This window comes from Lepidochelys kempii, chromosome 16 (genome assembly GCF_965140265.1).
Source record: "Lepidochelys kempii isolate rLepKem1 chromosome 16, rLepKem1.hap2, whole genome shotgun sequence".
Classification (NCBI taxonomy): Eukaryota; Metazoa; Chordata; order Testudines; family Cheloniidae; genus Lepidochelys; species Lepidochelys kempii.
In genome coordinates, this window is record NC_133271.1 from 23,390,873 (window position 1) to 23,407,548 (window position 16,676).

The 16,676-nt window shown below is 45.4% G+C and overlaps 1 protein-coding gene across 6 annotated transcripts in view; it reads left to right on the top strand.

The window, feature by feature from the left end:
• Window positions 1-6,713, top strand: part of QSOX2 (quiescin sulfhydryl oxidase 2) — a 43,768-nt gene extending 37,055 nt beyond the window's left edge. For all 6 annotated transcript variants that reach the window (XM_073313753.1, XM_073313755.1, XM_073313757.1 and 3 more), the window contains one exon: window positions 1,615-6,713. In XM_073313753.1, the coding sequence (XP_073169854.1) occupies window positions 1,615-2,165 (551 nt within the window). In that variant the 3' untranslated portion in view covers window positions 2,166-6,713. The remainder of the gene's footprint in view (window positions 1-1,614) is intronic.
• Window positions 6,714-16,676: the final 9,963 nt, after the last annotated feature.

The following is a 16,676-nucleotide window of genomic DNA, read 5'->3' on the forward strand; positions in this document are numbered from 1 at the left end:
ATAAACTAAAATTATTCGTCAAACAAGATTTATTTTCCTGTGGAGGTTTTTTATAACAATTGGACTAAAACACCACCAAACTATTAGGGTTGTATTTAATCCATTGTGTTGCACAGTTGTCCTATAACTTAAAGCACTAAAGAAAATTGGTTTCTATTTACACTTAGTACCTGTCTGCTGTTACGGATTAGTGTATGTAACATTACTTACCATTCAAATGTACAACATTGTGTTTATTTTCTGGTAAAGCTGCATTCCCAAGATATGGGAAGTTTTAAATATTGTTTTGAATACAAACATTTTATCTTGTGCCTCCAAGCAGGAGAAGCACGCAACATATTAGATAATATTTCCCCATAATGCATGTTACCAGTGTCTGAGGGGGTAAAGGGAAAAATTGGAGTCTTTTTCTTCAGAATAGGTTGCTAAGAATTGTCAAGATAGAATATAATATTTTAGAAAAAAAATATTTCCTCCTTGGAGAGTTCACTAAGATGCTGGTTTGAGTGATGCAACAATTGGTCTAAGTCCCTTCTAGTAAAAATTTTGAACATGCATTGCAAATAATAATGCCAAATTATATGTGCTAAATTTGTTAAAATCTGTTTTCTCTTTCAGACTGTGATTTAGGATTAATCTGAAGTATAGGAACTTTACAATGAGTAGGGCTCTCTCTAAAAGCCACCTAGTGAATTCTACAAATAGTTATTTCCTGTTGTGTATTAGCATAGTTCTGTGAAATCTTTGAACAATAAATGTATTAATCAAAATCAGAGGTGCCGTATAGACACTGTAGCCATGTTAGTTTTTTCAACCAGATGAGGACTTCTGTTTTAAAATACCTCAATTGAAGTTTAAGGAGTTTATTCTAGAGCAGACAAAGTCCAGTACTAGCTATGGAGGACAGCTACCACCAATTAAGACAGAATGATGGCGGCTGCTGCTATGAGAAATTGAAACACTAAAATTGAACCCAGTCCAAGAGAAACGCTTATATACTGTATTTAAAAGTTTAAAAACCATTATCATACATTTAAAATGTTTCAGTTGGCTTGTTAAGTACTGAAAATGGTTTGCTATAGTAGTAAAACACACTTCTGAAATAAGCAGGGTAAGGATGGAATTGTTGCCAGTATCTATAAAAACTTGTAAATGTATTTACAAGACTTTGAATGGCCTTGAAACATCTTTCCGAAAACTAGGCTTCAGGACTACATAGTACTGTGCACAGAAGAGCAGTTCATTTTGATCCATAACTTCAATTAACTCCTGGAAATGCATTTGATTGAGTGGTTTTTATCATTGATAAAACTGTAGCATTTGTGAACTGGTCTCCTGTTACAGGGAGACTGATGAAATACTCCAAGAAAAAAGCAGTAACTCAGAATATGAAAATTAACATTTTCAGCAAGGAAGGCTTTGTACTGATTTCAAAATTCATTCTTAGAGTAGTATAAACTTGTTGACTCTTGCTTTTTCATGTGGCTTTTATTGTTGCCTTAAACTAAGCTTACTACTTGCATTAAATGGAAAATAGTCTCCTCAGTTTCAGATGAGCAGATGGATAGATTAAATTCTTTTGTCCATTTATATTTTCTCTTTTTCCTTACTTAGGTGATCCAAGTGAAGACCCAAAATTTCCTAAAGTTCCGTGGCCAACTCCAGATCTCTGTCCTGAGTGCCATGATGAAATTAAAGGGTTACACAGTTGGAATGAGGCCCAAGTGCTACAGTTTTTGAAGCATCACTATCACCATGAAAATATTCTATATAAATACGCAGAAGGCCAGGTTAACGCTAATGAAATAGAACTTGGGGATGTGAGAGAGAGAAAAGACAAAAATTTACCCAAGAAAATGAGTGGAGACAAAGAGGACAAGATCCTGGATCAACAAAATATGTTGGATTCAAAATCTAAGGTCTTAGATAAATTAATAACAAATAACGGACCTGTCAAAGATAGAGGTAAAAATGCAATCGAATCAGTTATCCATAAAGAGACCAAGCCGTCTGTGTCTTTCTTAGGGATTGGATTTTCTAACATAGACATGAGTCTATGTGTTGTACTTTATGTAGCATCGTCCTTATTTTTAATGATAATGTACTTTTTTTTCCGAATGAGGTCGAAACGGTGGAAGGTGAGGTATTATCGTCCAGCTGTGTAGAACTTATCAGAAATGATATTTTCATTGTAAGTGGCTGATCAGTACCAGATGCAGCTTTAATATTTATGATCAGGGATTTTATACACAGTATTGTTTCAAAAGCCCTCCTCCCCAGCTCCCAACTCATTTCACCAGTGTTCTCACTTAGTGCTGTAGAGCTTGCTCTAGGAATCCCAATATATGTCTAGTATCCAGGTCCATAGCACTAACTTAGTGTTTACTAAAGGAGAAACTTTGAACTTTTCCATTAACATATCATTACTTACTGTTTCCGTCCTTTATTGGTCTCTAATGTGAAGAATTGCACTGTGTAATTAGTTACTCCAAGTTTTGGAAAGAAACTGAGTACTACTGTGTGTGTTCTGAAACAGCCTTTTAATTTTATCCTGAGTTGACTAAATAATCTACCTGTCCACCCACTGCACGTTGTGTGAGATCTTGTTGTTGCCTTTGGAGAAGAAAGAATTTTGATTTTTTTCAGAGAAAGAAAAAGTATTTTAATTGAATAAACTTTACAAATGTATTACGTTTTTAAAAAAATGAATATTTTTTCTCCATTACATTTTTGTAGTTGGAAGCCATAAGTGTCCAAATACAGTTTCTCCCTCACCCCTTAGTTCCAACTAAGGGAATATGCACTTCCAGGATGCTCAGCAATTCAGGGTATTTGGATGATCTGAATAGTATACAAGAGGCCTGATTCTGATCTTGTGTATGGCAATGTCCGTTCAAAAGGAACCCTGTTGACTTCAGTGGAGTTACACCATTGTAAGTGAGAGCAGAACCAGGCCCAATCTTTCTGCCTGCCCCTCTGTTCCAAGTTTAAGCATAGCATTAAATAACCCACTCTTTATTTGCTAATTTATTAAGTAGGGAAGTAACTAAGGAATAGTTAGAGGAAATACCGTACTGCTGAATGACGCTATTGGAAGCCACTTCTCATGAGCTCTAAGAAAGTGAAACTCCATGCCAGGTCAAATAGACTGAAAGTCCTGAGTGGTTTCGGTGGGCCAATACAAATTGCAGTTCTGATTACAGTGAATTTTTTACAACATTGTGACACATACAAAAGAACTTCAGTATAAAGGGTTCCAAAATGTAAGCATTTCATTTCGAAATCTCCCATCCTGAGCCTGCGAGGTGGTGAGGAATCTCTGCTCCCAATTGTAAAGTTTTCTTGTGCTACCAAAATATGAGTGATTCAAGACAATCTCCTTATGCATGTTCCTTCTGCTAGTGCATTCCACTGTTTGGATTAAAAAACAACCTAAAAATGGCCATACAGGGTCAGTCCAGTGGTCCTTCTACTCCAGAATCTGACAGTGGCTGGTACCAGATGCTTCAGAAGGAATGAACAGAACAGGGCAATTATCAAGTGATCATCCTCTGTCATCCAGACCCAGCTTTTGGCAGTCAAAGGTTTAGGGACACCCAGAGCATGAGTTGCATCCCTTACTGTCTTGGCTAATAACCATTGATGGACCTATCCTCCAGGAACTTCTCTACTTTTTTTAATCCAGTTATACTTTTGGCCTTCACAACATCCCCTGGCAATGAGTTGCACAGGTTGACTGCATTATGTGAAGAAATACTTCCTTATGTTTGTTTTTACACCTGCTGCTTATTAATTTCATTGGCGTGACCCCTGGTTCTAAACAGAAATTTAGCTGCAATTGTGCTCATCATTTCTACTCCAGTATGGGTTGTGGCAGCTTTTTGGTACATAGAAATTGCCATTCCAGATCAGACTACTGGTCTAGCTGTCTAGTATCCTGTCTCTGACAGTGGCTTATGCCAGATGCTTCAGGGGAAGGCATAAGAAGCCATGAAGTGAACAGATAACAAAATTACCAGCCCAAAGTAGAAGTTTCCTGATTTCAGCTCTCAGTGGATGGTTTATGCTGTGGAGCATGAGGTTTACAATTCTATCTAGTGTAACTCTTGGTGTTCTTCTTATCACTATAAATGTCTAATCTTTTTTTAAACCTGCCAAGCTCTAGTCTCAATGTTTTCCTTTGGCATTGAGTTCTACAGATCAATTATGTTGTGTAAAAAGGTATTTCCTTATATCAGTGTTAAAGTTAATTGTCAATTTCACTGAATGTCCCCTTACTCTTGTATTATGAGAGGGGGAATAAACAGCTCCAGGCTAATTCAATCATTTATTCCTTCATTTAATTTATTAATCTGTGTACTTCCGTAATGTCCCCTTATTTCCACTGGAAGCCCTATTATAAAGTTAAAACTTTGCAGTGAAAATGAACTAAAACTTAGCACATGCGTCTCAACAAGGACGTGATTTTTTTTATTAACATATATGTAACAACTGGAAATTATAAGGAGTTGTGTGTCAAACTACAGCTTCATGTAACTTTTTAAAAGAAGGCAAATGATTATTCAGAGAAAGCCAGTGTAAAGGGACCTGAAGTGACTATTGCATATTTACAATAACCACTTCAAGAAATGTACTATGCATACATTTGTATGTGTCTAAAAATGCCTAAATCTGCATTCACACGACAAGAGCTGTGAAGAAACAATTAACTCATGTTTTTCTTAAGCTGCCTTAGGGCAAAATTTTGCCCATGTGCAAAGCCTGAATGAATGGGCTTTGCATGCATGACAAACCCCACCTCTATACCTGGAACTAGAGGGTGAGCACCCATGCAGGTGTTCTGTATTCTGTCGCTACTGCCTGGGCCCCTTGGCAGTGTGGTGAGGGAGCGGAGTCTGCTGTAGGGTGACTGTTTTCTGCTTGGGGTGTCTGTGAAGTTGTAGGAATTTCTCCGGAAATGGATGTGAAGAAGCAGCCATGACAATTTCACATCAGTCTGCATTTTTCTAGGTAAATTGATGTTTTTAAAGGTGTGGCACGATGGGCCAAAATGGCTTGCTTCCTCTTTTGTGGGATTGTTAAGAATCCCTGTAAGGTCTCATGGGGCACATTTTTAAATAATCTGAGAGCTGGTGAAACAAGAGTGGAAGTTAACAATTAAGCTTCTCAGTCTGATCAGTGCCATCGTGCTTTGTTATTATAGGGTTTCAAATAGTGGGGCCCCCAAAGTGGGAGGCTAGTTAGAACAGAGGCCAACATTTTGGAACTTGGAGGCTTTAAGTCAGGCACCTAACCAAGTGGCCTGATTTTTTCAGGTGGACTTGACAAAGTGGAGGGAGCTCAGCATCTCTAAAAATTGGGCACCTGATTTGGAAAATGTTGATTAGTCTCAGAGGGATCTTTAATACTAAACGTGTGATACTAAAAGAGCAAGGAATCTTATTTTTAACTCTGCTGGATGTGTAGAATTGGGATTGTTAGTTTTGTGTCTCATTTTGTTTTCATCTGTATATTAATCGAACCAGTCGAGCCACTAAAGGATCATGGGGATGATTTTGCCCTTAGAACAGCTAGTGGGTGGTGCATTGAAGAAAATGTTTTGTTCAGTGCATAAATACTGTAAGCTGTCACTTTGCCTTTATGCTGTTTGAAATATGGGAAGTGGAACACATACCCAAACTTACAGGATGGCTTTTTTTCTCAAAGAATACAGATAGATGTAAACAGAATTTGGATTATCCAATCTTGGTGTTATGGCTAAGTGCTGCCATGTAATTGGTACATGGCTTTCATTTTCATTGGTAACAATGCCCACCTCACTTGGAAAAGCTACCCTGAACTTTGGGTTTAGTTATGTAAATCTCAGTTTATGTGCTGTTATTGTGTAGGTTTCAAACTGATCTGAGTTATTTCCTTTTGTGCGTGATGACTGTCTTGATGGATTTCCACATTCAGTGCTATAATACGATTTTACTCATGGTTGACCGCGTCTCCAGAAAGTGTTAAGTGTCTGTCATGCGATAACGCAATGCTGTTTTGACATGCTGTATTACAAATACCCTGTGATCTGGTTATTTTCTTTTATTAAAATGCCTTTAAAAGCACCTATTCAATCCTAGAATTTTGATTTGTATAATGTGCTAAGTTCCAAAATTTGCAAGGTGAGATAAATCAATATGTATGGATCATATCAAACTTCCATTTTCAGGAAGGAATTTTGTCCATCGTAACGCACTGAAAGGGTTCTGTGCTGTTCAGAGGTTTTCAGTGTGAAAATATTAAACTGCAGAAAAAAGTGAAAATAACAAATATAGGACCTACTAGGTCTAAGAGGAGAGGGGAAGTTACAGTGCCAAGAATGCCAAAATGAAACTATTCCCTTGAGTTCTAATTTTAACTGCAAATTGTGTGCATTTCATGTGACTCCTATTTAGAACTGGATATTAGTAGCGTTTTTACAAAAGGTTCAAATGTATTTTATGTGTCTGAAAAATGTTGACTACAAGCTGTTGAGACTGAATATAACCGTTCAGTAATTTAAGTGTTTTATTTATTTTTAATTGAATGACTTGAATAAAAGAGAAAGTAGTGAACATGAAAATGTCAGCGTGATACCTCTCTAGCAGGGAAAGTGCCCATTTTGTATTAAACTGTAAATTAATGTGCTCATTTAAATAAATAAATTGCAAACATTTTAGAAAAATGCATTTTTATTCTTTTTGTGGTCAAATCCTTTTTGATCTGGAGCCTGAACTTTTAGTACAACTTGGGGAATGTTGCGAGAATAACTTGGTAAAAGTCCATTTCAACCAGCAGGAGATATCATGTGGTGTTACACTTTCAAAAATAGTTGGCCAGAACCCAACACTTAAGTTTAACCCTTTGAATTTCCAAATTCCCTTCCCCTCAGCCCCCACCCATGACTTCTTCATAAAGCGTTAATGTAAAAGGCATATTGGGGAAGCTGTGTCTAGTGAGGATGAAAAGCTTCTTTCTATGTTTCACTTTGTTTCACGGCTCTTTGAGAGCTAAGACAAAGGAACGTGCCTAACAGCCAAAGTATTTGCTTCCTCGCTGCTGCTAATCTTTTGGCCTGTGATTACACTAGACATTTGTTAATTTCTCACCAGTGCCTGTCCTCTGATGGTAGCAACAATGGGCACGCCAAAATTGACCCTGCCACCATTGTTTAACCCTGCTCAAATCAGTGCTGGGCAGCGCTGTTGAATGTGCTGAAGAGGGCAGGGCCAGGAAGACGGCTACTGTAGGTAGGAAATTGTAAGGGAAAAATAGGTTGTAGACAAGCACTTCGAAGTTCCAAACTTCCTTACAGAAAGGTGTGTTCCCTCACAGTAGCGTGTGCCCCTGGCTAGAACGCATGGGGTTTGCTCACTAGCTGTTTGGAGGTTGGATCCCCCCGGGAAACCTGATGTTTGGGTTCGTTAGCTAGTCCCCTAAAGTGCCGGGAAGCGATCCTGTCCTGTTCGTTGAAGAATAATTCCCCCAACCCACAGAGTAACAAATGGTGCCTCCTTTTAAAATAGGTGCTGGGAGAAATCTGTGGAAGTCTTATTTCAGTACCAGTTAAACTGATTGAAACTCTAATATTTGAGGCCCAATTTTCATTTACAGAAGCTGAGCTGGTTTGTCCCTATGGTAACAAATACGTAACACTGTAGGTTTTAGAACTGTTTTAAATTTAAAGTTCTTGGAGCATGTCCACAAAACGGCAAAGGAGACTATCTTGACAAAATTGATTTGGACTTATAAAAGCCTTTGACAAAATCCATAAGAGAATTAAGGAAACTAAATTCTCCTGGATCAGAAAACAGGAATAGGTGGTCAATTTTCATCAGGGTAGAAAATTAACAGTGGGTTGTCCCAAGGGACTTGTTTCATATGGACAGTGAGGTGGCTAAAATCGCAAATATGATGTAAGTTAATCAAAACAAGAGAAGACTACGAGGACCTCCCAAAAGTGCTGTTACGGCTGAGGTGGGGTTGAGAGTGAGCTCCCACCACCTATTAAATGCCGCCAGAAAGCAGTAGGTGAGCGTATATTTGTATTGGACCAGCTTCTGTTGGCCAGAGCTCGGTGTAGCTCAAAAGCTTGTCTCTCTCTCACCCACCTCGTCTCTCTTGAATGTCCTGGGACAGACACGGCTACAGAAACCTGGCCTATAGTACGTGGGGGTCTAGAATAGCCTCTGACAGCCAAATTCCCCTTCACATGGCAGAGGTGGGGTATGAAAGGTGGGTTTCTGGCACCTTTCAAATCGCCAGATCGCTCAGAGTAGCTGGGGCCCTTTAGCCCAGCGAGGATGGCCTAACTGGGAGAAGGAAAACTCTGATCGCAGACCCACCCCCATCCATGGGTTCAGTGAAAGCTGATGTTACCACCTGTTGGCAGTCCACTGGGTGCACATTTAATCTAACCGGGGAAAGGCCCTCTTCTTGCAGTGTGTCAGGGATGCCAACAAATACACTATAGTCCTTAGCATAAAGTGACAGTTGGAGCTAGCGCTTTCCTTCTTTTTCTAGCAAGTTACCAAAGGGCAGTAATAGATACTGGTTATAAGGAGGGGTGAGGCTGGCCTGTATGCTTCTCCGCCAGCGACTACTGCTAACAGTGGGAGGGCATTTCAGCCCTAGCCCAGAAATTCACCCGCCTCAAGCAGGGCATCCCTGAGCCAGTAGGATTTCTGGCAGCCAGTGTCTGAACTGTCCTCTAGAGCAGCGGGTCTCAACCAGGGGTACGCAGAGGTCTTCCAAGGGGTACATCAGCTCATCTAGAGATTTGCCTAATTTTACAACAGGCCACATAAAAAGTATTAGCGAAGTCACTATGAATCAATGTCATACAGACAATGAGAGAGTCAGCAATTTGTCAGTAAGGGTGTGCTGTGACACTTTTGTATTTTTATATCTGATTTTGTAAGCAAGTAGTTTTTAAGTGCGGTGAAACTTGGGGGTACGCGAGACAAATCAGACTCCTGAACGGGGTACAGTCTTGAAAGCTTGAGACCCACTGCTCTAGTAGGGCAGGGGGACTAGCACGCAGAGCAAAGCTAGATGAAAAGCAGTGCCCTTCACAGCCAAAAAAGCATCGTATCATGAAAGTAGCAACAGTGAATGTATCCAGTTTGTTGAATAAAAGTACCGAAATCACTGTTTCCCCATCCATCAGGTTTCCTGTATGCCCACAACGGTGATCTGGAAAGGGCTGTTTTGGGGATCAGAGCTGGGAGTCGGGATCTGGCTTCTATTCTCCACCTTGGAGCAAACTCACTGGATGACTTCAGGCAAGTTACTTCCCCGGTCTGGGCTTCAACTCCCCCCAGCACTAAGGTGTGAAATGATCCCTGGCTCCTGGGCTGGAAAGCGCAATGCAAGCAGCAGGGGTGTCTGAAGGCCTGTCTTCCCCACAGGTGTGAGGCGAGGACAGAGTTCCAGCCTCCATCATGACCGTCTTGGTTGCTTTACTCTGCTCCATGCCAATTGCTGCTGAAGCCCCTTACTCAGAGAGCTCTGGCCCAGGGCAGAGTCATCGGTGTCATTCTTGGCCTGATTTGCTTGAGTAAGACCTGAAGTGCTCAGCATCTCTGAAAAACTCCCACAGATTGCAAGGAAACCAGCGAGCTACTCTCCAGTCCCATCACAGCAAACGCTGCTGGCCTTTGGGCTAATCGCTAGGCTGCCATGCAATCCTGTTTGCTCCTCCAGCCCTACATTAAAAACCCTTGGGGAGGAGGGCAGGAAGAGATGGTGGCAGGGGTTTAATGGACAAATGTAGGCCACTAGTGATGATGCCCTCAGTGCATCATGCCCTGGTTTGGTTGCCTTCTCTAAGGGAAGTAAGAGCCTAAAGGGCTTCACTGGCAAACTGTTGCAAAGAAGTTGGCACCCAGTTCCCCAAGCCTGGCATACAGCATGAGCACAGGGGGAGGGAGGGCACCGAACCAAGCAGTTCTTCCCACATGTGACTGTTCTCAAAGCTGCACGTGTGCTCGGGGCATTTCCCCGTGGCCACTTGCAGGGGCTCTAGCCTGCGGGACAGCTGGGCACACCACACTGCTCTTGCAAAGCCCCCTGGTGCCACTCCAGGCGGGACCCCCGCCACCAGTCCCTGAAGAGAAGCGGGTGCTTGTTACCTTTGGCATCTGCCCTTCTACCTCCAGTCTCCTCCTCACCCCCGAGAAGAAGAGGAGAGCAGCGATCCACAGGATCCCCGAGAGAGACAAAGCCAGCCAGCGGCTCGGCCGTCTCATCGCTCAAAAGTCCCACCTGGCGGCAAGGCACGGGGCAGAGGGCTGGCACCCCCGTGGCGGGGGGAGCACTACCAGCGGGCTGCTTCCCTGCACGGGGCATGGCTGGAGCGGGGGCTGTTCCGAGCCTGGGCAGAGACAGAGAGCAGCAAGTCCCCGGCTGGGTGCTGCGCGGGCGGGGGAGGAGGAGGAGGAACTGGGGGTGGCGAGGGCTGGGGAGCAGGGAGGGAGAGGCTGGTTCAAAGCAGGAGCTTCAGCACCAGATGGTGACGCTGTGTGTCTGGCTGTGTCACCCTAGGTGTTTCCCCTGCCGCTGCCAGCCACGGCGTCCCCCTGCCGGGAGCAACAGTGTAAACAAAAATGGGGGGGCACTGCTTTTTGGCTCCCCCAAATCTTGGTGCCCTAGGTGGTTGCCTGGTGGTTACACCAGCCCTGGATGTTGGTGAGGAAATCCCAAAGTGCAGGATGGTAGCATTGCAACACAAACCCTTTGGGGCAAGGAGGGAACTAAGCTGAAATGAAACCAGATTAAAGTAGGGGAAGTGCAGCAAAGAAGTTTGTGCAGTCAACACAGGATAAATGCCTGGAAACAGATTTGGCGCCGATTGAAGCAGAGCGGCACCACCTCAAAAGAATAGGGACTGTGGTGGCAGAAGAGATTTGTGGATGATGCAGGTAGGAAAAAACAAGTGAAAGAGAGAAGTGGAGGAGGACTGGCAAAGTGCAAGAGTGATCCGAACCAAGAAAATGGCATGCGGAGAAAAAGAATCCAAGTGTAAATGAAAATGAATACAAAGAATCCAAGTGAGCTGCCAAAGAGAGCACTATATGCTGAGCTTGTAAATGACCCACAGCTGGCTGGCAGGAAGATCTATAGCCCTGCAAAAACAAGAGGCACTAGACATGAGGATGGAAATGTAACACCATTTGCAAATGATGGTTGGGGAGACCAAGACTTGAAAAGATAGAAAAGAAAACCACCAGTTTCCAAACCTGAAGCCAAAATTACTGATAAAAAATAACCTCTGGGACTCACTGCCTCAGGCTATTGCTGAGGGCAAGAAAGGATCAGACACTGATATGGGCAAGGAGAGCAGCCACAATTTCACTAAACAGCCATGCCTGTGGCTCCTCAGCTGCGACTCCCCCTTCCCTCCGCCCCATTGCCATTTCTGCTCACACCTTGCGCCTTTTCTTACCCTGCACCTTGGAGAGTTAAAGAGCAGGTATGCTGGGCCCTTCACTCACAGACTCAGCTAAGAGCCCTGGATGGATGCAGGGTTGGTAGAAATCCACTTTTACTTGAGCAGTAAGTAAGTGCACGAGGCCCAGCCTCCTTGTGTGTCTTGCAGGGTAAACTGCTAAAGATGGGCAGGATCCAGGCCTTATCACCCAAAGGTATGTCAAGGGCCCTCCTTCGAGCCCTCTGATTTCTGCCCTGGGCACAAGAGCAGCATAGAGCATGTATCCTTTCAATCTTGTGAAGCTATTTACCAGGCAGTAATTTAATCAGCAAACATTTCCACCCCCAAGAGTGACGGCTGGCCTTGAAGCATCTTTTCTGCTCAGCTCCTCACCTGCCTCATTACTCATCATTAATTTACTTACTAGGCTTCTGACTTACTAAACAGCTAATGTACTTTCACTGCCCAGGTTTTGTTCCTTAAATGGTGACATGCTGTACCACCGCTGAGGGCTGGGTTCCTTCCACCTGACCGCAGCAGAGCCGTTACCCACTCAGTTGCCCTCTACATCTTCTAGCCACCCTGCAAAGGCGGGGAGCCTTGCACCTGCCCGGCTGAGCATGTTCTGTAGCGACCCACAGCCCAGTACTCAAAGCCACAATAAACATTTAAGCCTGGGTTAGTGGAGGAGACAACTGGAGTCAAAGTCAATGCAACCCTGACTTACTTTTGCAAGAGGGTGGGGAGAGGAGGGAAATGAATCTTCCTTAAGGTTGGGGGCTTCCCAGATTTGATATTTATCTGTGATCATCCCAGGCACAAAAGCAGTTTGTTAATTTAAAAAAAAAATCTGATGTTTTCTTGGGGAAAAAAATCAACAAACCAATACAATGGAGATGTCCAAATTAAATCCAACCGTCATGATTCCTGGCCTCAAGACAAAGGTATGCAAACTTACAAGTCAGTTTGCTTTATGTTTCTGTTAGCTGTAATTTACCAAGGAATCATCACACTCCAGGTGCCTTTACATAGGTGCTGGAACTCGGGGCGTCGCTGCAGCCTCTGGCTTGCAGTGGTTTTCAGCATATGCAGGGTTTACAGTTTTGTTCGGTGGCTCTCAGCCCCCCCTGTGCCTTTACCTGACAAATTGTGAGCCAGCCTCCCCATTATCTGGAGAAACACCTTCTCTTTGCTCGTCCTAGGTATCACCCTCAGAGCTTGTCTCGCTTCTATTCCCCCCCCACACACACACCCACACCCAGGTTACCCACCGCATCTGTGCATGACTCATTCATGTGACTAGAGCACCACTTGAGCGCAGCTGTTAGCTAGTGAATATTAACTCGGGGGCTGCTCGAAAAAAATTCTGAGCTTGACTTTTTTTTTTCTCCCCTATTAGCCTCTTTCCACTGGAAATCTAAACTGACCTGCCTCGTCTCTAATCTGTTTCCCGTGGGAATTATATTCACTATTTATTAGTTTATGTAGCGGGGTGGAAAACTGGAAGAAATTTGAGTCCTGCTCAGGGGAAGGCTGGACAGGCTGTTTAAAATGGAAAGTTGCCTACAGAAAAGCAGGCTGCAAACAAAGCAAGTGTCTGGTTTCGTAATGAATAATGAATGATAAAGGCCAGGAAAGTCTTTTATCCACTGAAATATGCACAGGGAGGGTGGCACGTCCCCGAAGGAGCTTTACCTGGTGAATTGCACCCAAGATGGAAGAGCCTCCGTGCAAAACCAGCCCTCTGCTGTGCGAACCTGCAAACGGACACGTGCCTCAGCCACAGGGCTCGCCGGGCAGCGTTTTCCGGCGGCGAATGCAGATTGGTCAAACCCCAAAGCTCGCGGGAAAGGGTCCGGTTTGATTCAGTTCCCATTTTAAAAAATGTGACTATCTCGAAGCGGTCAGAACACCCCTTGAGGAGCGACACTCCCTCAGCAAACACAGACAGACAGACAGGGTCATTTCTTCAGCTCAGGGCGACATTGTGGCGATTTTTAACAAATTCTGAAACCCACCTTTGAAAAGCTGGAATAGAAACGAAACGGGCTGCCATTAGCGGCCGTTCGAAGGCTCCCTTTTCGATTCGGATTCGATTTCGTTTCCCGCACATGACAAAGTTCAGAATTTCGGTTTTTTCTTCACGCTTTGGGAAACAATAAAAGGCCAAAAAGTCTCCCAGGACGGGAAATGTGTTTTTAATTAACGGCCTGGCAGGTTCCTGGAGCTCGTGGGATACCCGTCCTGAGGCACCATGAAAAATGCCGAGACGTCCCTAACTAGCCCCTTTCTCTTTAAAAAAAAAACTTGCTTTCCTGTTGGTTGGTTTGGGGAGGAAAAGCAACATCCGCAGGGAAATAGCCCCTGCCCATCAGCCTTTTGGGGAACAAACTATTAATTTTAACTAGATTTGAGCACAACAGGGAATATCCCCTGCCACCTGGAACTTAAAACTCAGGGGCCAGCGCTGGGCCAGCAGCGTGTTCACATTCTTTGGGGCAGGTCTGGGGTTTGTCTACACAGCGCACAGAGCAGACCTGGCCGTGGGGGGGCTTTTCCCAGGGCAGTGCCCCTCTCTCTCGCTCAGGGACTGCCCCCCCGGCGGTTGATCCCTGATTCCCTGAGAACAAATGTATCCACCTTTTGGCCTTCCTAACTGTGGGCAACTTCGGTGCCGTGAAACCCGGGCAGCCCAGCAGAGCCGCTCCCTTAGTCAAGGTGAATTCACTTCGATCCCTTTCTATTTCATTCGCTCTCCCCAGCTAATTCAAGCGGAACCCCGGGGGTGTTGATTTGCTGGGCTCGGCGGATGGGTTACAGCAACAGGGAACCTGGCCGCTTTGTCCCAGAAGATGAACTCGGTGGCTTTTTAGGCTGGATTTTCGCGACCCTTTGGATAGTCGGAACCTTTCCGCGACTATAGAGCGAGATACCGAGAGCTCCTCCGCGTTGCCGATCATGGTTATTGCGCAGCTGGGGAGCGGGCTGTGGCCTCCCGCAAAGCTTCTTTCCTCCTTACAGCTGCCCAGCAGACCGCAAGCCCTCACCCAGCTCCCGACCTGGGGTTTTCATTTCCCCTCTGCCTGGGGGCACGGAGGAGAAACGAGATTCCTCGCGCGGGGGGCATCGCAGCGTGGTTCATCCTCGCCGACATACTTCGTGGGGGGACATCTGTGGGGTTGGCCCCGCTCTTGTCCCCGGGTGTGACTTTGGAAAAGCAACGCGAACATATGCGCTTGCAGGCTGCCTGCCTCAAGCCGCTGTTATTAATTTGTAATCCTCTCAAAGCAGGAGGTAAAGGGATTCATTCAGATTAACTGGCTCACAGTAACAACCATAATTATCAGCCCCTGACGCTAGGGAGGAAACACACACACGCCAGGTGCTTGGGCTGCTTGTATTTTGGTTAAACACGACAGTCCAAGCGGAGAGGTGTGAAACACACCAGCCACGTGCCTGGGAAACCAGGGGAGATTCCCGAACAGAAGAGCACAGGCCAGGGGGGTCCCCATCGGTCCTGACCAGGCTCAGAGGAGCAGGAGAAATGCCTGTGACCTATATCCGCGGGGAGAGCAGAGTGACCCAGCTCCAGGCTGATGCTGGAAAACAAAACAAAAAACCCTCGAGTGAGCAGCGAGAGTCTCCTCGACCAAACCAAGCAAAGGGCGAGTCCACGGGGCTGTAGAATCGCCAGAAGAGCCATTTGCCCTGGGACCGATTTGCCTTGGACCCTTTGCAGCGTTTCCTTCCCGGATCTGTCCCCAGGGCGTAGGCCTGTGCCGGCCTTGCGGCATTCTGCCGGCCATCAGTGCTCATTTTCCTTCCCTGGGCCTCCGCTGGAAATTAAGCTAATTAAAGGGCCCCCAGCTCGAAAGCCCGAAGCGGGACTCAGGAGGGCCAGGCGCGAGTCTTCACACCAACACTTGGCTAAATCAGCGTTTCAAAGCGCATTAGCTTCCCAAATTCATTAACTAATTAGAAAAACAAACCATCCACATTTAACCAGCAAAGCTGCGGCGGAGGGGGGGGGGGTTCCAGCTTCCGAGGGGGAAGGTTCGTCCAGGGAAATGGGAAAAGCAACTTTCCCTGGAGGCGGGGCAGATATTTTTGAATCAACCTTCGGAAAAGTAAGATTTTTGGGGGGAGGGGGGGTAAATAGCAGCTGGCCTGCGCTACTTAACGCGACGCTGGATTTCCTCTCGGTTTATAGATTCCTCCTGGCAAAGCCAGAGAAGGTCAGAAAGCGGGAAAGAGTGGGAGAAAAGAGTCTCTTTGATTTCTGTAGCCCAGTCAACCAAAAAACCGAGCATTTGCCCGCTCCTTACCCGCGCTACTTTTTGGCCTGGATGGTTACTGATGGCTCTTCCTTGAATGAATGTGGCTATTAACTTTGTCAAGGGATTATTTAGCCTCTTAATGTACAAGAAACATTTGCTTTTAAGCTGTTTGCCTTTAAAAATACATCTTTGATGGATAGCGCGGAGGCCTGGCCCTGTAGCTATCTCCAAGTGTCGTTAGGGAACAGAAGGAAATTGCACCCGAGCAGGTTTGAAGTTCCAAGGTGTGTTTTTAAAATGCAGCAAAGTGGGGTTTCGAAACCAACCAAATAACGCTTTGTATTTATGTGGCGTCGCGTTTCTGCTCGGGAAATGATTTATTTCAGGGCGCACGTGTGCGAAAATACAATAGATTCCCTCGGGTCGCACAGCGGGTTTCTTGGGTAGGAATCAGTTCGGAAAACCAGCCTCCCCACCCCTTTAAAACACGCTCGGATGTTGACATCTGACAACCAGCCCCCACCACAACCCCAGAGGAAGGAATCGCTCCTCCAGCGTGCCCCTGTGATCCGAGCAGGGGCGGAAACACCCGCAACCCAACAAATTCATGGCATGATGGACCGAGGGGGAGACTTTTGTGGCGGGACAAAGGCGATGCGTCTTAACGAAAAGGGAGATCTGCATAAAGACAATGAGCCGACGCTGGGGTCCGCCCAGCCCCTATTGTGTGGGCTGAAAGCTGGACACGTGTATGGGTATGTCGGGCGGGGGCGGGGGGGAGACCACACGCCTGGCTGGCTGGGCGTCCTGTGTCAGCACCATGGACAGCTCCCCCTCCCTTGACAGTCGCTCGCTGGGCTTTGTTATGCTAAGCAGCACACCGGTGGCAACCGAGGGTCAACTGACGCCAGCCACTGCGAGGTGGGAAGCCAGCGCTGAGCCGGGCCCCC